This window comes from Gallinula chloropus (assembly GCF_964237585.1).
Source record: "Gallinula chloropus genome assembly, chromosome: 10".
NCBI classification, from domain to species: Eukaryota; Metazoa; Chordata; class Aves; order Gruiformes; family Rallidae; genus Gallinula; species Gallinula chloropus.
The window spans coordinates 6,778,406-6,804,919 of record NC_140095.1 but is presented as its reverse complement, the minus strand read 5'-3'; the positions used below and the strand labels follow the sequence as shown (position 1 = coordinate 6,804,919).

General features: G+C 38.8%; 1 protein-coding gene across 1 annotated transcript in view; it reads right to left on the bottom strand.

Annotated features, from left to right (window-relative positions):
* The window catches only part of DOCK2 (dedicator of cytokinesis 2), a gene marked incomplete at both ends in the record, with an annotated part of 175,642 nt that extends 152,862 nt beyond the window's left edge, over nt 1-22,780 (bottom strand). Inside the window, 13 exons of the mRNA XM_084268540.1 lie at nt 463-588; nt 944-1,020; nt 1,528-1,603; nt 2,256-2,391; nt 2,869-2,950; nt 3,562-3,716; nt 5,756-5,891; nt 7,772-7,920; nt 9,500-9,596; nt 9,755-9,810; nt 12,472-12,512; nt 15,167-15,250; nt 22,738-22,780. Of these exons, the coding sequence (XP_084124666.1) occupies nt 463-588; nt 944-1,020; nt 1,528-1,603; nt 2,256-2,391; nt 2,869-2,950; nt 3,562-3,716; nt 5,756-5,891; nt 7,772-7,920; nt 9,500-9,596; nt 9,755-9,810; nt 12,472-12,512; nt 15,167-15,250; nt 22,738-22,780 (1,258 nt within the window). The remainder of the gene's footprint in view (nt 1-462; nt 589-943; nt 1,021-1,527; nt 1,604-2,255; nt 2,392-2,868; nt 2,951-3,561; nt 3,717-5,755; nt 5,892-7,771; nt 7,921-9,499; nt 9,597-9,754; nt 9,811-12,471; nt 12,513-15,166; nt 15,251-22,737) is intronic.
* Nucleotides 22,781-26,514: the final 3,734 nt, after the last annotated feature.

Genomic DNA, 26,514 nt, shown 5'->3' with positions numbered 1-26,514 from the left:
TTTAAGGGGGGGTGGGGGGTAGGGGTGTGTAAAAATAAGCACTGCAGATAGTCAGTGACAATAATTGGTATAGAACAAACACACACCCCCCCCCGAAATCCAGTTATTGATAACCTTGTTTTTATTATTGCTAAAGGAAACTTATAAGTTACAATAAAAATAATGTTTATTTAACATCCATCATAATCTATTCAGAGGGCAATAAAAGCTATGCGTGGGATTATCCCTCACTATCTTGATTTTATTTTTTGTTCCTCCTGTTTAAGTACTCAAATATACTTTCCAAGGATTTCTTTATTTTGTATAAGCCTCTAATATTGGAAAAAAAAAAACTTCCTATGAAGAATTATTTCTCAAGAGCCTGAGTTACCCATTACACAAGTCAATAAGGCTGCAGTTGATGCCCATTAACATAAGGAGTAAAAAAAAAGCATTCCCATTACAGAACGAAGGACCTCCTACCTGGCATGATTATTTCAGGAAATCCTAGCTTTCTAGCAACAACTGTGGTTCTGTCTACAAGATGTGGATAGTCCTTCCTAGTTTGAATCACATCTCCAACAAGCATTTTCACAGTTACCCAGAGACCTATTAAGAGGAAAAAAAAAATTAAAAAATAATTACATTTATGGTAAGGAGAAAAAAAAATAATCTATTCAAATGATTGCCCACCAAAACACAGGTAAGAATTTGCTTCTCCCACTTCCTTTAGTTGGAAGTAAAAGCTCTGTAATCAAAAACTCTCACTACTAATTTAAATTGCCTCCAAGATTCGGCAAGGAACTTGTGATTCTTCACTTTCAGCTTCACAAGTGATGAACATCCATGGTGGTGCTACAGCTCTACCATGAAAGCCTTTGTCTAAAATGTGAACAATATCGAGTTCTACAAAAGGACCTTGTTATTTTACTTAAAAATAAAATTTCAAAAATGTCTCCTTTACCTTGTCCACCACTGTCTCCTTTTGATACAGTGACTTTGTTTAGGAGTCCATGTAAAAAGTCATTCTCTGCCAGTACCCTGCAGGAGAAGAAACAATGTCTACTTGGTATTAAGTGCCAGATAAATCAAACACCATTCAGAACACTGATGACAAAACAGCCTTAGACATCTTTGCTCTACTTGATCTTATTATTATACATTCTGTAATTTCTAACTGAAACCCAATTTTTACTCAGATTTACTCAGTTTTACTCAAACTCAGAATAGAATTGGGCACATTAATTGTTAGTTATCCATACTTGTAAAACTTATTGTTGGGGAAGTATACCTAATTAGCTTGGGTTTTGTTCAAGAGGACATAGTCTGTCTGAAGGAGCACGTTCATAGAAATGAAAATTCATTTTAAATGCTGTCAAACTTTATGTGCCTGCTAGAGGGATATTGAAATCAACACTATTACAAAAATTATCAAATTATTAAAAGGAAAAAATGTTTTCTCTTGAAACATTTCACAGCTTGTTACAGCCAAAGAGATAGAGAAACGCTTTTGTGCATGTAAGAAAAAGATATCAATGGCTATCTCACGCTTGAAATGGAATGAAGTGCTGCTTTTCTTCATCACATTCTGCTTTTCCTTTTATGATATCTGTAATATCCATAACTAGAAGAGTAAAAGAAGAATCGTCAAACCATAATAGCATTGCAAGGTATTTTCTCTTATCTTTTAAAAAACATACATTACTTTTCTTGTACCTAAAGGTAAATCTAGATTTATTTTTTTCCCCCCACTAACAAGCAGTGTAGCCCAATAGGTGCAGATTTGTAGTAGAATCACAGAATCACAGAATTGTAGGGGTTGGAAGGGACCTCGAGAGATCATCGGTCCAACCTCCAAACATGAAGTGTGACGCCCACTACAAACATGGTGTTGCATAAAGGGAAAATTACTTCAGCCCAGTTTTTGGTCTAATCCTGTGAATACAGGTATGAGTGTTTTGTTAGTGCTCTGAGGACATAACTGTTGGGTTTATTTCACCTGCAGACACCTTTATTATTATACTCTGGTACTGTGCTTTGGTTTGTACTGCATAGCAGTAAGTATGAATCATTAGGAAATTAAATTCAAAAGCGCATTTCTGACCTAAACTAAAATGCTAATGTAGGTGCAGTCTTTATAGACTCAAACTAAATATGGAAGATAGTAGATACAGTTATTTTGTATTGTGACATGATTTGGTAGAGATTCTATAGTCCAGGGTCAGTTAGTATCCCTCGGGTCCTGCTGCGGCTAAAGCACAGGAAGCATCACTTACCAGCCACTCCAAAAGGCCGCCTTAATCCTTGTGTGTATTTCTTGGAGTTACTTTCTTTGAGCTCCATCGTTCCAACTCGGACTATTTGACAAACCAAATAAATTTTGTCTCTGCTAAGGTCTTTATTTCCAAGATCCTAAAATATACACAAAAAAAGAACATCAATATTATTTGTGGAAGAGTCAAGTTATGAAATTTGAACAGGACCCCCAGTAATAAATCCAGCCTTGGTAATCAGTGGGAAAAAACAATAAAGAACCCACCACAAAAAACAAGTCCACAGAAAGGTTCAAAAACCTTACAGTTTAAACCCTGAAGAAAATACAGGGTAAAACAGAAAATAACAGCAATGAAGAGGAATAGCAGATAAAAAAAAATATCAAGTCATTTGTAAATTTATAAGGCAGCAAATTCTATGTGAAGAAAGGACACTGAAGCATTGTTGCTACAGAAACTGTTGTTGCCTTCAAGTACTTGATGACTGGTCATCTTACTCTGTTTCTAAGATTACTTCTGCTTCCTTCATCTTGCTCAATCTTTGGGAGTTCTGATAGTTACCACAGAGAGGAGACAATGCCGTTTGCAAATATGAAGAAAAGCAGAAGACACTTACCGTGAACACTACTTTAAGATTGTTGAGCATATCAATTTCCTTTGGAAAGCCTTTACTCCCCCATCTCACCAGATAGTTTTCACTGTTTTGAAGATAAACATCTTATTGTCATGACATTTATAAATTCTTCCCTTTCACAATACATTAAAAACCACAGTACATAACAAAGGTTGCGTAACACAATAGTCTGTGGTGATTGTTTAAATCTAATGCCAGACTAGAAAAGACAGGAAGAATGCTCTTCAAAATACCCTCAGTAAGTTTTGAACAATAACTTGAACATAAGACAGAATGGGACTTCTTTTTGAAAAAACGTCAGTCTGTTTGACAGGAATACTCTACAGAACTTTAATCTATTTTAATTTGTAAGTTACTCCCATTTTGTTCCCTTCCCCTTTTTTCAGCACTTTACTCCAGACACCATAACATTCCCCATTAAGAACAATCTTTTCATTTTGAAGTGGTCTCAGACTTCTCCAGAAGTCTGAAATGTTTAATCCAGAAGTTACTTATCAAAATGTCTGTGATCCCTTACCCTAGATTCCTTCAGTTGCTACCAACAATTAGATCTGTTCATTCTTCCTTTTTTTTTTCTATTTCTATGTTCTCTATATTACTAGCATGCTGGCAACTATTGTACTTCATTATGGCTAGCTCCTTTAGCTACTCTTCTGCAATAAAAATAAAGCTCACCTAATAATTTGCAATTTCTGTGGATCATACAGTGACATGAAGAGCTCTGCATCCTCTCCGATTCGGCAAACGAAATTCCGCACAAAGACATAAAGGCTGTGGGTGGGGGATGAAGACATCCGCGAGTATGATGCGTAATCTGGTTGATCCTTTGACTACTCAAAAGGAGAGGAAATCATTGTCACAGAACATCTGGGTAAAGATACTTATTTCCAGCAAGTAAGCATTGCCCTGCATATACCTCTGCTTAACAATGCAGACATTACTAGCTAATAAGTTTCTGACCCTCTGCGATCCTTCAGTGTATCAACATCCTTTTGTACTATGAAGCCAGAACGTTGGCAGATTAAAAAAGGCAAAGAGATGACATACGTATGGAAGATCCCACCTTCCCCCCCAAAGCCTTCACTGTATGCAAGGAGATAAAAAGCTCAAACTGGGTTCTGTAAAACACCCCACCCAGCCTAGGTGCAAATAGTAAAAAAGCACCCACCCTCTGGCTGCAAATAATGAAAAGACTTGATATCAATCTTTTGTTGTACTTATGGGACTGACTTATTACAGATAAGTACTTCCTTTGTGTGGCATTTAAGCATATTACCCTTTCCAGGTAGGTGTCTCCTTTTAAGAAATTGAACAGGGATTACTTTATTTTACAAATACTTTCAAGGAACACAGTAGTTAAGCTGTTTCTCCTCCCTTCTTTATCTCCAGAAACCTTCCTTTCTTGAAAATCTTAACATTTATGTGGCTTTTGCTTTACCTGTTAAACTGTATCTCAACCCACAAGTTTTCTCACTTTACTGACTCTCCCCACCACCCCACTGGGCAGGAAGGGGGTGCAGGGTGTGGAGCTATCAGGCAGCTTTGTGCTGCTTAGTTAATGGCTGAGGTTAAACCACAACACCCCTTCAGGAGAAGGCAGCAGGGAGTTGGATTCAATCATTATGGGTTCCTTCAAACTCAAGATGGTCTATGACTTGAACGTGATAGGCCAATTCTGCAGTTACCAACCTATTACATAAAAGAGTGAAACATAATCACCACTTTTAAAAATAAGATAAAGTGTCAGACTGTCACTACAGAGGCAAGCCTACAAATCAAGAGATGATTTTTGAAGTAGGATATAGCACAAGACCCACTATTCACATCAAAATGGGGTTTCAGTATGCTAGAAACACTAGCAAAACAAGATACACCTCTTTGAAGAGGTGACAAATAATATATGCTGAGATCAGGACACAGCTGAGCAGGTTCACTGACTCAGAAACAGGCTCATAAATTCTATCTACTTCCACTGTTAACTACTTGGAAACAACTACTTAACATTCAATGTCCTAAAACACTTTTTATCCATTGTTTGGCTCTGTTTTTAAAACAGGCCAACACAGTCTATTGCAGACGAAGTTTCATTGTCCTTATATTGTCAGTTAATTACATTTTGATGTATGGGCGACGATTTATTTTGTGACACTGATGAGAACAACTCATAAGGTGTTTTCCAGTGATTTGATAAGGGCATTATTAAAGTGTCATGACAACCCATTCAACTTTTTGTCAAGTGTTTTACTTGTTCTATTACTGTTTACTTTCTCATTTATGAAGGAGAGACCAAGTCCCTGGACAGAGAAGAAAACGTAGAAAAAAAGTAAAGGAACCTAAGCCACCTGCTTTTTATGATAAAAGACAACATTTGTGCACTCATCAACTTTGCTTAGGCATGCTAACTTAGGTGCTGAGTTCACTTGAGTTCCTCTTCAGTGAGCTTAAACTCTTCAACTCCATTAGACTAACAAGCAGCGCCATATAGCAAACAACCAGTATTGTCACAAGATCTTCTAACAGAGAACTCTGAGTACTCATAGCTTGCAGCTTGAACTCCAAATATACCAATCTACCTATTGTAGCCCACAGATGGAACAAAGAGACATATTACCATTTATGAATCCAAGAACGGATTTAGAAACAGCTTTAGACAGACTTTTAGCCCAGCCCACAGTCTGAATCCAGTGCAAAAGTGCAACTAACTCCATTTGAGGCTTAAACATCTTTCTAACACATAAATGCTAATCTACTCTTAATGGAGAGGCAAAAGTTTCCACCAACTTTTATGGCAGAAGTTTACATCCTTCAACCATTGCACTGGGTTTTCATTTCAGCAAAGGAAACCAGAGGTTTGGCCAGTTGTTCCTACCAGTTCCTCCTTAATTCGCTCAGCGATTTTATTGGTTGCTTCTTCATGTGCATGAAATAGACTGATGACACTGGTTTTATCTGGATCCAAGATATTTCCATCTTCATCTCTAACTATGAGATCTAGCTCAAGAATCCTGTGAAAATACAAAGGACATGATGGCAGGGTTATTTCCCTCTATAAAAATAAAGCTTAGGAACAACACACGAGAGCTGTTCTACATTTTAAAGTTTAAATGTCTATCACATAGAATAGATCATGTTCAATGACCTCAAGCCGACTTCATTTCTGACTTTCTAATGTATAACCTTTGTCATCAGGATGCGTAGGTTTTTCATGTTACTTCCTGCTTTTATGTTGCTCTCCTACACTCCCAACCCTGTTACTTAACTAGCAAGTATGCTCTGTTCTGCTTTGCTGTCATACAAATCATGACTTTTTTTTTTTTATACTCTTCCATCAGCATTCAAAACTGAAGTCTTAAGCTCTATATATCCTACAATATTCTTGTCCACAGTGTCACCTTAGTCAAGAGATACTCCTTTTTGCCTAGTCAGGATCTCACTCCTCCAACACCCTCTAAAACTGGTCTACTTTGTGTCAGGCCGTTCTGTTCAGTTTCTAGAAGGTACTGGCTGTCCTGATGGCACTGCATATGTTGTTTGATACAGTCTGTATGAGACAGCAAGCCATCTTCATCACCTTGCATGACTGCCCACAACCTCTCCCGTTTTGGTCTTTAATTTCCTCTATCTCAGGGAGCCACTTGGCCTCTATTGTCATTCCTCTTTATTCCTTTTGTACAGTTAACCCAGCTTCCTTCACACAACTCAACCCCACACTTTCAAGCACTTACAAATGCTATCTAACTTGCACTTCTCTGTACAGTCACAAACCATCTTAAACATGCCCTCTACCCCATCTCGTCTACAGGAAGAAACTTATTGTCTCATAATTTAGAGAAAACAGTGTGAAAACAAAAGTCAAAAGCAGATAAATGTTAGTGTTGTCTTAGGCTTCTTCGATTAGATGCAAAGGAAAATCTGTCTTAGGGTGACTATTCAGCTCCACATCATGTAATCAGGATACATGTCTTCATATAAATTTCATTCTTATGGAGCACACTTACCAGAAACCCGTGCATCCAAATCACAGCAAAGACAACTCTTGTTTCATAATGACTCATGGTCATTGTTTATCTATAGCCACAGGTAGCTGAAGACTTTCAGCACGTAGGCATTCAGGTCACAATAACCACAGTCACTTGCAATAGCTAAATACAGGTTATAAGCAGATTACAATGCCTACAATCATTAGTACCACAGATATTTGTTTACTAAGCTCTCTTCCTTTATCAGATGGTGGAATACCACTCAACCCCCCACACCACTCAATTTTGGCAAAAAATATGTTGTGTTGCAGTGACTTTTCATTAGCAAGAAGCAGACAAGGAATTTTGTTTAATAACTGTTCTGTCCCTAGTAGTTTCACTTCTATTACCAGAACCAGAGTTCTGCCTGGGAAGTCCCCAGTAAATTGGCTGGGGGCGGGTAGGGGGTTAGGGGGGAAGCACGTGTAGGTTGATGGTGTGGTGCCTTTAGCAAAGGCTCTGTATCCTTCAGCCTTTTACCATTCTTCTACCACTCTAAGGTCTCTCAGCATCACTTTTGAATAACAGTACTAGAGGAGGTCTGTGTTTGTGAAGGATGGACAAGTCTGGGGTCCTGAGTACACTGATGCCAGTTATCTGACCTCAAATCTTTATAAACAGACAGGTTCATATATCTATAAATAGCAAAAAAAATATTCTGAAAGCAATTTGCTATGAGAAGCCTCAACATGGTATCTACTATGATCACAGAAATAAAAGGAAGAAGTTTGAAGAGGAAGATTCAGTATGCCTACATCTCATGTTCATGAGTTACAACACTGCAAACAGGAAAACTTTATAATCTCTGTTCTTGCTCGGTGCCTTACAAATCATGGCATTTTCCAGAAGCAGCATTGGACACTTACTTGTTACCATAGTCAATTTTGGAAGTGACTTTCTGTTTGAGTTCTTTGAGCTCATCTTTTGGCAAAGTTCCAGACAGAAGCTGTGACCGCCACTCCATTAAGTCGTACATCATAGACTGCACTTGCTGGAACCGCTGGCTCTTATTTGTCTAAGATATAAAAGAAAACAGTGAGTTTCAAGCTTCAAGTTAAAGTGAAAGGGTGCTCTTGACAATTAAAGGGTGTGTCATATTTAATGCTAAATGACTTCAGGAGCAAGAATTAGTCAGAGGGCAGAGCCTGGCTTCCTGCGTCCTCTGATCCCACAAATTGTTAAGGACAGAAGCTCCCAAGTGACAGGAAAGAAATGATGTGAAATTTAAGCAGTTTGCATGGGGATAGAGAACTGCATTATTTTCGGTTTATTTAACTGTGCTGTTTTAAAATTCATTAACTAAGTACAATCAAGAGAAAACATCATAGAAGCAATTTACTTCTGTACAAGATACTGATAAAGAACATGCTAGGAACAACAACAAGTGATTGTTGTATTAATACATTTAAAAGAAAAATGGAGAATGCATGGAAGTCACTAAAGCAATGCCAGTGTCATTCACTGAAACAATAACTGTAAGAAGACAAAGACGAAGCATTGACATGATTCAGAAAAAATATTAACAAGAAAAATCTACACCATATTCATGATTCATTTGGCCAACAGAATAAAAGAAAATTCCAATGGCTGGAGTCCTGGAGCAGTGCAAGGTTTTGAAATGGGAAATCCATTAGATGAGGCTACTCAGGTACTAGCGAATTTACTATCCTTTGATGTTTTTCCAGTCACTACTTTCTGAATTTTTGGCTGTCAAAGAGTGACTAGAATTAGTAGGGATTAATGTGGAGTTACAACACACAAAATATCTATGATTATGCAAATGTAGAAATTGGCCTTCTATCCTGGCAATTCAAATCTTATCTCTGAGTCTCATAGCCCAAGTACAAGTATCATATTATAAGGAAGTCTGGGTCTCTGTATAAAGGATAGTTAAGGGCTGCAAAAATATTTCATGTCCAATTAAAATCAAAAGATAATTTCAAAAAATCATGAATCACTTCTATGGTTCTATACTACACTAAGGACATTACAAGCACATAAAAGAGACCACCGTGACTACTAGTTGCTTACTCACAAGAAACATAAATGCTGATGCAATGGCCCTTGTGACTTGTGACTAATACTTGGTAAAAGAACTCAGAAGAAAATTTTACAATCTTTGAGAATGAAAGAAACATATTTTTTAGAGATGTAAAATGAAAATATTACAAGTAAATTGACCAACTTCTTAAAATTTCCAGTTGGTAAGAGTTACATGCTTATGGTAGCCCTTGAACAACTTTTGTTTATGCATCTCAAGAACCTGGTGAGTCTTTTTCAAATGCATCTTAATTATGTTGGATACTCCTATCTTGAAACTTCTCAACTCTACAAAGAACAATTATGAATTTTTTCATGTACAGGATACTCAAGTTTGAAACCAAAGGCATGAAGTTATACTACCCCTCAGAAGTCACTCAGCCTTTTAATTTAAAGCCATTGAAGAAAATGCTCATCATCTACACAGTGATGAAGCAATTTCTCAAATCCTCCCAGATCCTACATCTAAGAAGAGACATTAATTTGAAAAAGGCCTCAATATGGATGAACAGGACTAATTATTAGGCCATAAACAGCATGTAAAAATGTCATACCACATAGAGCTGTTTCCAGATGTTTCCCCATTCCCAGAGAGTAGTGGTAACTTCCTGAACTAAAGGAATTTCAGCAGGTATTGTATTTTCTGTATGTCTAGGGAAGAGAAGACAATTCAACACAACAAAAATATGACAGTATCTGAGTTTCAAGGGTTTATATTACAGCCACTATGTTTAAGGTATATAAATGCCTTAAAAGTCATTCTTTAGCAGACAAAATCCCTAATGTATTAAAACAGGTAAAGTAAATACCTCTTCTTTTCAGCAGTAACTTCCTTGATGTGGATGAAAGATTTTGGAAATATTCCCTGTTGAAGGAGAAAAATAATGAAAATCCACACATGTTCTCCAATAACATTTAGGTAACCAAAACCCACTTCTACCAAATTTTCTTCATAAAATCATGACTCCGAACATAATTTGTAATCTTCAAATTGACTGCTATCTATATAGTTTTTTTCTCCAGACAGACACTTTTCTGATTGACAGATAAATGTTTTGCCATATCCATATCCCCTCCCTCCATAAAACAGCTCAAATAGAGTAAATCAACATTTTATCTGTGCATCAGCTCATACATTTCACTTTCAAGCACCAAAATGCAGTCAAATTTAAAAATCAACTTGATGATCAAATCAAAGGAAAGACTCTCATATAGGATTATTGCATCTAGTGAAAGAAACATTCTAAGACAGAGGAAATCATTTAGAATTGGTTAATAAGAAAATGGCCATCGACGTGAAGGATTGGTTTAAGGCATAAAGAGTAAAGAACACTGTGCATAAGACTAAAATTGCTTCAAGAAAAATGAACTGCCTTTCATTTGAAATACATGCAGAAGGGACACACTTAGTAAAGCCCTAAACTCTCAACCATCTGAGGAATACGTGACACCACAGCAATTGAGATTCGAGTTTCATTTTGTACTACCTAGGGCAATGCAGTAAGATGCCCAGCAAGACACAGCAAAAAAGGTACCAGATTTCATGACATTCTCAACATTTAATTGCCTTGTACAGAAAAAGAATGGTCACCAGACAAAATCATCGGATGTTATGTGCCCTTGCTCTAGTCATCCTAAAGGAATATTTGACTGTCCATCTATGACAAACCTCACATTAATTAGCAAATCTAGTCTTGGTAATTACCATAGATTCTTGGATTCTTCTCTGTTCAATAACTGACATCCATTTCTGATACTTTACAAAGCCTTTCTTTGAATTACATTTCAGCTTTTATAGACATTTTCTTTTAACAGTGAATCTTCATCAAAACAAAATTGTGTCTTATCACTTGCAGGCTTTAAATTCAAAAGAGTCCATAAAGCAGCAGAGTAAAATAAGAAAATGCCATTAAGAGTAAATTTAGTGAAGTCTTGGTATATGAAATCAGTAACACTTCAAACATGTTACACATGTTGACCTCGAAGCCCTTTAGCAATACTGAAAGTTGAGTAAAAGGAAGTGGTTATTTCAGGTAAATGTTTTCCCTTTTTAGTTTTAGAATTATTAATGTAATCAGCAATAGCATTTTGAGCCAAAAAATATGTCAAAGGACTATTTATGATGCAGTTGTAGCATTGGGCAGGTAGGAAGGATGGTTAGCTGTTTTCTTATGTCAACCCTCAATTCTTGCAGATCAACTAAATGGTCGTAACTGCTTTGGGTAATTTCTACCAAAATACTGCAGCAAGAAGTGATAGTTAACTACCTTATCACTAAGGCCTGGTTTCCACCTCATCTGAGATGAGTTAGAAATGGAACCAGGTAAATAAAGTGTACTATGCAATTGGATTGGAGCTCGTAGAATGGGAGAAACAACATGTATAAATCTGGAGAAAAAGGATATGTATAATTCTCAAAAATATTTATTTATTCTTTTGTCTTTTAGGATGTGCAATCAAGTAAAACAATAAATTAAGCACCTAATACTTCCAAAAGGAAATTAAAATATATTACTATCACAAAGTTTGAAAACAGACAAAAATTAGTTGCTCTAAGTTAATGCAAATTATCTCTAGTACCCACAAGCCACTGAAAACAAAACAAGAAAAGATGGGAAATAGAATGACTGTTCTGATTTTTTTCTGATGGCATATTCTTTCCCAACAGCTCTCCCTCTGCTCCCTGGGTATCTCTTTTTAAGCGGCTCTGACTGTTTTGTACATCTTTTTTCCAGGATACAGAGAAACATCTTCCACCAAATTACTGAAAGAGCTGTCAGGGCCTGGAACAGGCTGCCCAGGAATGTGGTTGAGTCACCTTCCCTGGATGTGCTCAAAAAAGGGTAGATGAGGTACTTAAGGATATGGTTTAGTTTAGGATGGGAATGGTTGGACTTGATGATCTTCAAAGATTTTTTTCAACCTTGTGATTCTGTGTTTTTTACCGTAATTAGAGACTCAAATTTCAAAAGCCTTTGCATTGCTGCTCCCTAAATCAAAAAATTAAATATGATACAAAGAGCAAGTTTCAAGAAATGCTTTTCTTTCAGAAAGTGCATTTGGAACTAAAAAGTAATGTTCTTGCTACTTAATTTGGGAGTCATTATACCCAGGGTCAAAACTATTTCTTTGTGCCTTTCCATCCTCAGATATATGAATATTGGCTTGGTTTTTTTTTGTTAACATTGATTTTTTACATTAGGGATAGATTTAAGAATTTATGCCTGGTAGGAGTTGTTTATATTTAATATAGCCTAAAGAATCCTCAGAAAAAGTGCAGAAATAGACACATCTGGCAGCAAATTAATTCATAAAGTTATTTCAAATGGTTTCTTCATCAACCTGGTAATCTGAAGGCACCGTAATTTTTAATTTGCTCATATGCTTCTTCCAGTCCTCACTTTAAAATTTACCAACACTGTAAGTGTTGATCATTTTATTCATCTCAAAAGGAAAGAGAATGGAGATAGATGACTTCAGAGATTCCTTAAATATAGTCTCATAAGAATGAATAGCATCATCTTACCTCTGAGCCTTTGTGTTTTACTAGATAACCCTTGTACCAATCTGCAAGGAAGGAGGAGCACACTTAGCAAGTGGAACATAATGCCTAAAACAAGCATATTATCAAGTCACAGGGTTTGTTTCACATAAGAACTATCCAGCATACTGTGTTTTAAAAATTAATAGTTACTTCAAAAATACATACATGAAAGTAAAGTGAATATCAGGAAGCATATTTAGCATGACTTGCACATTAGGAAGTATGATTATATGGTCTATTTTAAAGTCTTGCATTGTAAGCACAGATAATCTTACATGGAATTTAAACACCAAAGACATAGGATCAGCTGGTTTGTAACGTAATAGATAACACACACACAGACATGTATCTCTCTCAACCAAGATCATTGATGATACTGGATAGCCCATAAAACTCTTCTGCTTATGTTCTAGGTGTAGTATTAATCCACTACAGTACATCGTTCTTATCCAACTTCCTTCAGTGTAAGAGCAGGACATCTTTCTGCCGTTAGAAAGTACAGCTTATGGTCCCCGAGCATGAAGCTCAAGGTAGAACCTGAAGAAAATGAAGGGCTACTACGGGGTCTCCACTCATAACTAGAAACCCCTTCTGAGAGGAAAAAAACAAACCCCAAAAAGTGCAGTATTACAGTAGTGGCAGTGAAAACACTGGTTCAGATGTCCCATCTATACCCCAGTCAAAACAAACTTCTACGAAGAACAGCAGAACCCACATCTACTTGGCACACATTCCATCATGAAACACCACCTGCACAGCAACAGGATTCAATTCTGTTCAATACTTCTTTTATTTCACCTCAAAGAAAGCATTTTCTGACTATAATGACCTCACTGACCTCAAAGACAGACTAGGACAGATTTTTTCCAAGCTTTTCATCACCAGGATTTTTTCTTGTATCTTCTCAACAATAAGATTCTAATTTACTTAGAAACTTCTAAAGTTGCACAGGCTCCTATTTACAACCAAAAAACCTGTATAAAATTTATTTCATCCCATTTGCTGTAACTGCACATGCATGTTCCATGTATGCAAAACAGAATAAAATAGCATGTAAAATGAGCACAGAAAAAAACCCTGTTACTGTTGGTTACTACTCAGCTGCAGCTGGCAGCATATTCTTATCTGAAGAAATGAACTTCCTCACTTGTACAATATGAAAAATTGCACTTCTTCATTGACAAGCATTTCATAAAGCAAGCTATAACACAGCATGTTAAAGGCAGAGGATACAAAATATTTTTAGATTAAAAAACCCCAAACCCATAAGATCACCACACAACTTGCTACCCTGGGTTGACAACAAATGTACCACAAAACCTAAATGCTTTTTCTGCAAGTAGCAGAGAATACAGGGATGAGGTTTCTGCTTTGCTGACATGCTTGTTTCTTAGCCAAAATGTTTAGAATGCAGAAATAAAGAATTATGTAGACCTTTTGGTTTTTAGGAGAGAGCATGAAGCATGACTTACGACTAAGTGATGCATACGTTGATCTGTCTAATAACATCCATGTTTTCACTGATCATGAGAGATAATGAATTTTTCTTACAAGTAGAAGAAAAGGAATATGCTTCTGTGCTCCAAAACATCGGGATTCTGATTGATCATGCTCCTCTCTCAAATACTTTGCTGTCTCCATGCAAAGCCACCCAAAGCTCCAGGAAGTGGAATGGGCTGGTGGGCTCAAACAGGTTGACATTCTTTGCAGCCTTATGACCACAACATACAAAGTTTCTTTCAACACTGAGCTGTCTCTATGAGTGCATAACACAGTAGTTGGCCTTTCTCTTTAATGTAACTACAGTTATAAGAAACAACTGATGGACAGTGGAAACAGACTCACAAAGATAATTTTACAAGATATTTTTACAAAGCTCAAAGCACTTGCTAAGGTTTTCTAAACTCTTACCTGGTCAAGATCACTGCAGATTGAAAATAAATTACTATTCCAATGACATCTGCAGATACCTAACTTAAATTAGTAATAACTGTACCTTCATTGCTTTTTATCATTAAAAGCTTAAGTAGCTCTGGCAGGCTTGGGAGAGAATTCAGTAAAATTGTGAAGATACAGAAGCATATGTTATCACTACAGTAGTGACAATGAATTTCACTGAAATACATAAATTTAATGTTTGTTTATTCTTCCACTGTTTGTATTTGTTTTATGCTTATGTCAGTTGGTTAGATATCTCCACTTACTCCTATACATGACCTGACTTGAACTTCTGCTGTTTAGCACATTAGGTAGTTTTCAGAAATGTTTCTATACCACTGACCCACACACTACTTCAATATCCTAGATTTCCATTTTATACTATAGTATGACTAGGGTGCTGAACATCTCCTAACCACCAATATTTAATTTTGAGGTGCAAATCCACACCATTAGAATTTCATTCAAATCTGATGTAACTTCCATCAGGTATACTATAAGTGAGCATGAACTTGACAAACTCTACATTCACCTTGATGACTTCCTCATTTGGTAACAGCTTCCCAAAAAAGCCACATGTACTGCAACATTTCTGATTTTGGGTCTCCAAAAATGACTAGATTCTTCCTCATAACAGAACACCACCACCAATACAAACAGGCATTAGACAAATACTTGTGTGACATGGGGAATTGCTGTGGAGTAAGGGAAACCTATAGCCTGAGGGCAAGTGACTTACCTTCACAGGACTCAAAGATGCAGACCACATCACCAATCTGTAGAGGTAGCTGTGGTATTCCTGTGCCTTTGAAATTGTATATAGCTGAAAAATAAAAAAGACAAAAACAGTCTTTTCCAATACAGCCATAGACTACAGTTAAACTGAAAACCACACGTGGTTAATAAGGGTCTGATACTAGAATAAATACACTAGAATAAACAAACAGAACCATAATTCTGTCAAGAAGGCTCATGTGTTACCAGTGCTTAATCTCTTCTCCTGGGAAAATGTAAAGGTATTGAAAATTACCAGTGCTGAAAAGAAAAATTAAACCAAAAAAAACCAAAAAAAATAAAATAAACCACAAAACACCACAACACCCAAAGCCAACATATGCATGAAAACAAGCTATTGTTAACAGCTGCTCTGCACAGGATTTAAGAGCAGCTATTTAGATGCAGGTCCTCAATATATAGACCTTCATCGTGCTGGAGAATTGTGAGTCTACAGGACTAAGAGTTTAATTACACAGTTTATGGACATCTATAGCAACGCTGGTGAGAAGGGTCACAGAGATGACTATGACAACTGAATTTACTGAATTCTTTCCTGGGCCTAGATGCTTCATCTTAACATGAATCTGTTTTTCATATGGAAACAGTAGAAAGGTTTGTAACTTTCTGTATTTAATCACTCTGAAAAGAAGAGCAGCAGATCTTAAGTGTTCTAATCAGAAGCCTACCTCTATGTGGTTAAAAAACATTTAAGTATTCTAGAAAATAGGCTTCTCTACTAGTTCTTACATTTGAGAGTTACAGGATGTGGGCTGCTATGGTAAGAACTTATTTCTGCATAGTTTCTCTCCACAGGTTTGGTTACAGTAGCATTACAGAGTAGAAGTGGTTATCAAAGCTAGTATCACACAGGAAAATTGATTAAAATATGTAAACCTGAAACCACAATTAAACTGCAAGTAGGAACAATATCCTAGCTACTAACCAAGATCTCTTGTAATGTTCCTTTTCTTATGACCACCCACAGATAAAGAGCATCCAAACTTGCCGTCTTTTGGACTATGAGAGAACTGATGTAGAAAGCTAAGCCTGCCTTGAATATATTCCTACATTCCTTTTGCTACCCCCTCCAGACTTCTAAAGCAGGATATTCTTCTCTGTTGGGCCAGAATCTATATTAATAATATTTTACTTAAATCATTTTACTTAAAATTGTATTTCAAGTCTCAATTTGCTTTTCATTTCAAGTTTCAATTTGCCTGCAGTAGGAGTGTAAAGCTAAATAGACTCATCCTCTTCACTTTTTCAAGTGTTCTGTAAATTGCTTCTTTTGCCATCATTATATTCATTATTTCTGGAATAGAAATCAGAAAGTATTTCACATTTAATCAAGAGTCTTATTGGATGAAAACTAAGAGGCCTTTCCAATCAGTTCCTCCTCCTGATTGGGTAGAGCAGGGCTTGAATCATTGTATATAACGGGGGAAAAAAAAAGAAAAAGAAAAAGCCAACTTTGATGGTTTAACCCCAGCCAGCAGCTCAGCACCATACAGCTGCTTGATACTCCCTCCCCCCTAGTAGAATCAGGGAGGTAACTGGAAGAGTCAAAGTGAGAAAACTCATGGGTAGAGATAATAACAGTTTAATAGGACAAAAACCCAAAACCCCCAAACCCCACTACATACAAAACAGTAATAATAATGATAATACAACATACAAAACAAGCGGGGAACAGCACAGCTTCTCACCACCCAGTCTGCCTAACACCCACAGCTCCTGCTTAGCAATGCCCCCACCTGCCATGTCTCTCAGCCCACCCCCCACTTATAGACAGAATATGTCATCAAATGTCACGGAATATCCTCTGGCCAGTTGTGGGCAGTTGTCCTGGCTGTGTCCCCTCCCAGCTTCCTGGGCCCCCCACCTTCTCATTGGCAGGGAAGCATGAGAAGAAAAGTAACTCTATCCCTGCCAAAACCAAGACACTGACAAAAAACTTTGAAGTGAGGCACTGCTGTCCAGATTCAGATGTTTATTCCAGAGATGTTGAAGACATGTCTCCCACGGCTCTTGGAGCCTCACCTTATCTCAACCCAAAATGGAGTTTGAGTAGTACATGCGTACAGTGGTTGCATAGTTCTGTTCTGACTGGCTTCTGTTCATCAAAGATGGCAAACAACCCTCCTAAGATATCATGACATTTGAAGAAGTGTTCACCCTGGAGTGTTGGGGGGTTATGTTTGTGCTCTGTTTTCCTGAAGAGTCCGTAGAGATTAAGATTGCTGTTGACTACCACATACTCTATATTTCAAAATATGCACAGCTCCATGGATAGTTGTATTTGTCTCAAAAATATAGATGCAAATTACTGAGTCATATATTCACAGTGCTTATTGATTTTGCTCTCGAACTTGATTCAACAGCTATTAACATACAGAGCACTGCAATAACAAACTGACAAAGGAAGTGCCTATATCAGTTAAGACTTCTCTAAATGACTAAGTGGAAACTTCATGAGAGAAATGTTACTGTAGAATGTTAATTGCTTGGTGGGCTGAGTTCAACAGGTTTCTTAGTAAAGTTTCAATCTATAGAACTATCCAGACATTTTATGAAAAGAAATTACCTCATACACAACATCATAAAACAGTCTATAAACAAACAGCTTAAAACCATCAGCTACTTCCAGGGTTGTATGTGTGCAGTTTTGTGCACAGAAACATGTATTTCATTTGTTCTGCTCTTCAGAAGTCCTAAATGGACTTGAAGTGTTTTGGTGGGATACTCAGGGCTGGGTTTGGTTTTGGGGTGGGCTTTTCTTGGTTTTGTTTGGGTTTAGATACACACTCCAGCTAGCAGAAATGCACCTTTAAATCTCTCTGAAAAACTTTCTGCCACTCCACCCCCCAGCATCCTCTACCCCAGCCACAAACACAAAAGGAGACCGTATCCTCAAGGTGCAGGAGAGGGCCTGCTTGAAGGTCCAGGCATTCGTTCTAAATCACAATCACAGTTACTGACCTCAGGAGCAGCTGAGGTCATGGCAGTAAGATCAGTGGGAGAGATTTAAACAGCATATGCTCTCCTCAGCACCAGGTTAAGGTGTTCGTTCCCATCTGCACAGAGATGCTGTCAGATTCTCCTGGAACAGCACAGAGAATCTCCAGCCTGTTCCTAAACGTTGTCTTTATGGCTCATTGAGAACACAGTTAGCTCATTTCCCCTGGATCAGCAAAGAATACAAACTGCCTTTTTCGAGCTCACTGTAACCTCAGTAGTAACTTTATAGCAGGACACATGGCACAGAAAGCAACCAACCAACCCCAGTGCAAAACCCCTTTCCAGGTGTTTGTATTCCCTCCCTGAGGGGAGCTGGAAGCCAGCACACCACCACAGTGATCCTGCTTTAGCAGCAAGCCTGAAAAGTAACAGGTCATACTGCTAACGTGAGACACTTTTCAACTTCACTCTGCTCAAGCACAAGTGGGCTTTGGATTGTACCTCAGGAAGATGGAAGTGATTCCCATTGTTCCCATGAATACTTTCTTGTTCAGCCAAACACAACATGCTGCAAAGGCACTTAATGCCACTGCCACTCTCACCATTCAGCCACCCAGAGCACAAAAAGACATCTACTAGTGTCCATCCCAAAATGAGCATGAAGGCTGAAGAAAATTACTATTTCCATTTAATTCCTTTGTGCCTATTAACTGGAGGTGTGAAGCCTGTTCCCTTAAGGCACATCAGTATATGCATGTTTTCCAAGGGAAGGATTGAAGATCTGCAGAGAACATCTCTCTTGATGTTTGAAGTCAAGGTAAATGGACACACTTACTCTTTGTTCAGAGTAGGATTCCTGTTGAAATGCAAACAGCCACAGACTGATACAGAAGCATAGTTAGCATTTTATGATTTCATGTACAATATCCCCAATGTAGAGGATGAAATGGGGGGATCATAGTTCTACCTCGTTTGGGAGCATTCACACAAAACATACTCTTGAAAACACAGGATAACCAGGTAACAGAACCTCTTCCTCAACAAGCTAGACTTCCTCAGTACTCACATATTTCGATACACACAGATTCTTGCTAGTCACAGGATTAGACTGTAAACTGATGCAAGATGGGACTGGTGAGCAAGGAAAATCCCACAGACCTGCAAGTCCAGTTGTTATCCTAAGCTTCCTTCCTGTGAAGTCCCTACCCTGTTCTTCATAACAAACACAAGCATTCCCCTCTTATTTCTGAGATTTACCTTTTCATAATAAGCCATGTTTCCAGTTCGTTTCCTTGGCTACTTTCCACCCTTCCACTTCAGCAGAATTTGAGAAGGTTCCTGAGTTATAACTTTGCTGACCCAGTTCTTCATTTCACTGTGCCACAATAAGAGGACTATGTATGATGGCTGTGTAATAGCTCATGAAGTGTTTTGCATATTCAAGCAATTTCTAATGTATAGCCATAGCAAGAGTCCTGTTCCAGCTTGTTTTTTAAATACTACAGCTCTTCCTCTACAAGCAGTGAGTAAAAGTAGTACCTTCTTCCCTTACAGATCAATTCTTTGTGTTCAGTTACCGTTTTCTTCTGATGAAAATGGTGTGAAATTACTCAGCAAGGACACTGACAAACTTCACTTGAAAATACTACACAGTCTAACAGGATCTCTGGTCTCCTGGAAAGAAGCCTATGAAATTTGTGTGCCAGTATTCTCAGTTAAGGATCTGCCCTTATATCTCACAGAGCAAGTGTGCTATAGTGAACATGACACAGGTGCAGCTGTAACGAATATTTCACAGGTCAGACATGTAGCAAAGCACAAGGTGGACTAGAAGCTAATTTCATTGACTACCAATCATTCTCAGCAAAGGTAACTCTTCAGTTCTTGGAACACAAGCTGCTAGCTAAGAACTGAATACAGATTTCTTCACATACTTAACGTGGGGGCCAGATGGATGTTTAGCTGACTTCAGCCCACTTGCTTTCCTTCTTAAACACAATAAAGCCAGTATAAGAACCAGTAAGTTCTAACGTATCCCATGAGTTATATCAAGATATTATTTCTGAGTCTACCTTTTCATAGGAAATAGAAACATGGTCAGTTTTCTTAGAAGTCTGTATGAACAGAGCATTTAAACTGTGCTCTTTTCTGATCATGAAAGAACATGGCTCAAGAGATTCCATTCCTGGCTTTGTCTTCAGCTTACTCTTTGTGGATTTCTGTGATTCAAATAGTGGCTATGTGCTTCTTTGAGCTTATCTCAACAGTAGGTCAAGTGCGAACCAACTTTTCATAAATTGATTAATTTTTAGGATTTGTAAGTAATAAGTCCCACTAAATGGAGTTGGCCTGCCATTGTCTTCATTGTTCCTGACACAAAACTATCAGTGATGTCCTAAGAGCTTACATGACAGCAGGTTCATTTTTCCACTTAGTTCTAATCCCTAGTCCACAAATTCCAGGTCGCTCTGCTGGCACCTGGAGATTTCCCAAGTCTCAGTGACGCAACAGATTGTAGAGTATTCATTGAAACAACTAACAGGAGTAATCCATATGTCTTTAGCACATGAACAGTTTAGCAATCAGACTTCTCATGATTCCAGTCTCTGCTGTAAACACAAACAACCCAACAAAAGGAGACAAATCTTCTCAGGTAGATGGGAAAGAGAAGCAGAATATTTGTAGCAGACCATGTTTCAGAAAGCAGTAACTACAGAGATATCACCCATGAGCTACAATGACTACACACTCTGGAGTGAGTGCCATAGTTGTTAGAGCTGACAAAAATCTGAGGAGCAAGAACAGCCACCCACAGCCAGATGAAATAAAACCCAACCCTTCTAGGTTTTTCACAACTCAGGAATTCATGTTCCCTCCATAGCAGTTCAAACTTCCTCACATTACTGCCATTAAACGGTATTTTCGATTACCTGTTTTCATTTTATGCACAACAAGTGTCCATGATAAACAGTTCAGTTAAAAGCTTGCTATTTTCAAATAAACCTTCTTAGAGGCAGGAAATCCTGCTGCTCTACACAACTGCATGTTCTGCACACTGTATTTGAAGCCAAATAGCAGAGTGACTTTTTAATCAAAATGCATTCTAGTGTTCATGAAAGCCAACCTCACAAACTACTGGCAATCCACTGAAGCATTTATTTGTCAAGGGTGTTTTTATGACGTGTGGTTTGCAGCACCTTTCAAACCCTGTCAAGACTGCTGTCCTGTACTGGCTTTTTCTACACCCAGTGATCATATCACCTCTGAAATTACCAACAGGCAGAACTCTGCAAGCACACCAAGGCAGGCTGACTTCAGCTCATGATAGACAGATCACAGCCTTTCAGAGGACACGCACTGGTGGAACCCAGGAAGCTGGCCTGCTGCAGGGGGATGTGCTAAAACCTCGTTAGCCTGTATCACGCTTGACATGGAGTCGGGTTATTGTGGTGCCTCCATGTTGTTAAAACCAGAGTGCAAGAGAAGCAAGGTTTTTTTGCAGTCACATGAATCTCAAAATGAACTTGACACAGGTGAACCTCAAGTGGACATGGCTCTGTATAAAACCTGCTTCAAGCAAAGCTTTACATTATTCCAGTAAAGAAGTGATTAGTATCTAGTACTGCTATCCATATGCAAGATAACAGCCATGACTATACAGGGATACAGAGACCACCTCCAACACATTTGGTGGTTTTCCCAAACTGATAGCATTCAGAAACATAAGTGCAGAAATTAAATATTCTGCTGTTTGCACAACTCCTACAGAAAATATTTACACCCTTTATTTTGTAATATAAACTGCCACCAGAACAGGCTGCTTCCATTTCACAACTCTGCCACTGCTGCGTGTGGAAGTTGAACAGGAAGACATTCTTTTCCTCTTATTAATTCCTTGATTCATTTAATTTCATTAAGCCAGTTGAGTGGGGTACAAAACTTTAGGTATTGCAAATAAATAACTACATACTCATAGGTAAAATAAATAATAGAAGTACAAGATAAACTGTTGTCTGTAGTGACAACCCACAGTAACTTCAGCAAGACTTCAATTCACTTCAATTATTAACCTTAAGGCTTTTTTTTTTTCTAAACAGCAATTTGATCCTTCAGGCACGTTAACATCACACATCTTAAGGAAAAGTGATGTTGGAAAATGCCTTTCCTTCCCAAAAGTATTACTTACCAACACACATATGAGGTTTTTTGTGACACTAACTTCCAGTGACAATGGCTTATAAGCAACTGCAGGATTCCCCTTGCCCTACATTGTTCCCCATAACTTCTGAGTGGCTACTTAATATACAACACCATTATTCTAAAGTATGGAGGTGGGAAAGGCTGCATTATTGTGAGAGTTCCCAGATTTGAGAGTGGTGTGCGTGGTGGAAGGGTTCTATCTCCCAAGCTGACACTCATGTAACTTCTTGTCACTGCAAGATGAAAATTGTACAAAAATCGGTCTATGGTGAAGTGATGGGTGTTACCACACAAGAGAAAACACACACCTGCCCACATCCTGTTCAGAAGTAACAAAGACAAAACTCAAATGGCAGTTAGTACTGAGTTACATACCCACGCCAGTCTTCTTGTCTATCTTGTGCCATCTTGCCATCATACATGAATCCGTCAGGTTCCAAAGGATGCCCACTACCAGGGACACCAGAATTTAAAGGGTGCAGACGTGAAGATGGGTAACAAACACTGACACTGGGATGGGAGATTTGCCAGCTGCTGTCACTAGGGACTAGCAGGGAGGCTGAGACAGCTGCAAGGCTTTTGCGAGATTTGCTGTTTGAGCTTCCTTCCTCTTTTCTCAACTTTAGATTTGTACCTCGTGGGGGAGGGGAATCCCAAAGTGGGTGTTTCAGTTGGTAGATACTGACTGCAACGCAGCAGCAGGAAAGAAGAGACACCCCTCTCCTGCACCACCCCTAATCTCCAGATCTAAGCTGTAAGGCTGCCCAGTGCAGCTACAATAACAACCTCAAGACACGGGTTAGCTCAGTTCTGAAGCATCAGAGGCATCTTCCTGCTGAATCGACGGCACTAAAACCAGATTTTAAAGATTTGACATCACCAGAGACAGCCTCTTATAAAGCCACCTTCTTCCAACTGTCCCAGAATGGGGATTTGTTTTTCATAGTACACTGTCCCTCATAATAGAAATGAAGGCAAAGCCACAGGATTTCCACCTGCAACAATTCCTTTTTATTTCTGTCATTTTGTATTTGGAGGAAAAAGTAGTTCTCTTTATTCTCCAAACAAACCAGCACTTTCTTAAAGACTTACTGCCAAGACAAAACTGCAAAGAAATAATTAATTGCATATTTACAGCCTTTATTTTCACACAGCCTGCTGGGTAAGCTACATCATCTAATGGCATTTTGGATGTGCAAAGATGCAGCAAAGTTACTTGCAATTTGGATTAAGCAGGACATACCACCTTCATCCATGTTCTTTACAGTATGGAAATAAAAGGAAAAAACAAAACAAAACAAAACCAACAACAAACAAATAAGCAAACAGAAAATCCTTTTCAAGAACTGCTCTTGCTTTATCATCTGCTCAATAAAAATCCCACGACAGTCCTCTCCTCTGGATGTTACAGTGCAGTTTAACAATCCTTGTGTATCAAAACTGCTTAACAGGGCTGTGCTACAGCCATCAGGATATTTTTTGATAACACGTGACACGTCAGCTCTTGATTTTAACCAGCAACCATAAGAAGCGCAGCTTGCCCGTCTGTCTCATTGCACATGGAATTCTGATCCCTGTTTCTGAACAAAAGCCACCTTAAACCTTATTGCATATTCACTTGAATTGCCCCAATCTTACCCATGTCCATATGCTAGCTTCACCAAAAAGATTTACCGAGTTCTTTTATTTAAGCTAGCTATTTCCCCTCCTAAAATAACACTGAAATTCACAATATGCTTATTAACATGAGCCAGTCAGAGCAACTCAGCTTATCTCTGTATACAGTCAGCTTCATCTAAGAGTCCTAAAGCTTGCTTTTCCATGGAACATCCAACTTCTACTGTTTTTCTACCAGAAATCACTGAGACTGCAGCATTTCATCTTTTCATTTTCTACGTATTTTGAGTCACAGCTTCCTAATGAGCTCCCTCCCTCTGAATCACTGCTGCAGCCAATCACCTCTTCCCACACACTGCCTGTCAGCACCTGCAGTTGAGTTGCTTGTTCTATATTCCTCTCACCATGTTTCCATGTAATGCAAAAGGCCTGAGAAAACTTGTTCCTTTCCAGCACTCCTTTAATAACACTTCATCACATAGGCCTGGCAAGCCTAAAGCACACGGTACCACCACATCTTGAAGTGACCCAAAGAGACACCACGCAGTCATGTCACCCCCAAACTGGGATCCAGTTTGCAACACTGTTCTGATGCCCTGAATCACTCCCATCTCCATCTGTTTGTGCAAAGAGGCCGAGACACCCAAACACAGCCCTGTCCCACCTCCAGGAAGATGCCCCTTCTCACCAGGCCCCACCTCAAGAGCCCAGGGTTGCGAGGTGCTGGCAGCTGCCCACCTGCACCCCTTCCCCCAGGCAGCTCTCAGCATTGCACACAGTTGCTTCCTCCTGTCATACTTTCATGATGATGCTTTTGCAACGTGTTTGCTACTAGCACCTACTACCACTTTCCCCATCAATTCAAGACAAACCCCTTGTCTGACTGGGTCTGAAAGTCAGAGCTATAATTAATTTCTAGCAAATGAATTGAGCAACAAAATCTTATTTTCAGCTCTAAGAGGAAAACGCATCGAGAGAGTAAAGCATGTGTGGTAACCCCAAAATCCTGCATTCTGACAGCAGAGGACAAACCCCAAGGCTTCAGAGAATTAAGGTCGATAATAGGTACATCCTTTGCCAATGGAGGTTTTCAGTCCAAGTATATGTTGGTTTATTTGTGCAATTAACAATCCACATGGCTGTTCCATTGAAAACAGTGGACAGAATCACTTGTCACCCTCAGGTACCTTCCCATCTTTTCCTTAAGGCTTTTTCCAGGCAGGTCAAGTAGAAAATTCCTTGCTTCCACAAAAGAGAAAAACCATCGTGCTTAGGGTGGTCAGAACTTACCTTTTGGTGGTTGGGGGCAGCAGAGGAAGAAGGCAGGAAATTCTTGCTTCCTTTAGCACTGCTATCAATTCTAGAAAACACAATCATGTAAAAATGCTGACTACCTAATTACCAAATTGCAGCTATGCTGACTTCCAGTATGCAGAAGAATTTAAAGACAAACAACAGCCGCATTTAACTGGCTCCAAATTCTGTTCTGTGCCAAGACCTGTGAGCTGAGTTGCAGGAAAGCAACTGATGCAACCCAGCAGAAGGAAAAAAAGAGAATATGCAAAGTATTTTCATGCATTTGATGGACAATAACTTCAGTATGTTGTAGCACAACAACAGCCTCAATTCCACTAGCTGTAATTGTGCAAAAGATTAGTAAGCATGTGTGTATCCAAGATGGTACAGACTATGTGCTGTCAGTGACAGTGAACAAAGCCAACCCTCCCCCTTTGTGCAGAAAAGGTGCTGGGGGAATCTTGTGGCACAATAAGCATGGTTTCTTCAATCGGTGTTAAGTTCATGTGTGCTGTCAGTCAAGAACTACTTCATGGATACACGTTAGATTCATACCTTAAAAGTTAACAAGAAATGAGAAGGATTATTTCAGCAGAGACCATCTTTTCACTAATGAGAGACTGAAGGATTTGGATAGCTAATCAGTCGCTTTGACCTACCAAGCAATACAATTAGATTCCAAGACAAGGATTTAAGATTGCTTTGTTCAGCAGTAAGAGCCATCAGGCTTTATCTGAATTTAACTATGTCAGAATGGGCTGGTAACAAGTTGAACAGCCCTGGAAAGCACTCTGAAGTTGACTTTACCAAATCTTCAGTCACTCCTGTTGTCTCTCAGAAGTCTACAGTTCCATGGTGAACTGAAGCCACCCATGTGCACAGGCAGTCACGCTTCCAGGCAGCCCTTCCCAACTGGCACTGCTGGAACAGCACGCTTGCCACAGTTCGTTCCAACAAGTAGTCAACAGATTAATCAAAGCACACACAGGTAATGAAGAAACTCCTGACCAGCCAGGTGTTTGTATGCCAGGGATGGTCTCCCCCAGCTTTCCCCACTGTAAACCTGTAGCAAGACCCATTATGCTTCTCCGCAAGATGACTGAACTCAAGGTGCTGTAGACACAAGGGACATTTGTCTGTTATCCAGAAGTGTTCTGGTGGGGGGTGTGGAAATTCCAGACAGCATCACTACTGCAGCACAAGCTGCAAATGCAACAGGGATCACACCTAAGCTGGAAC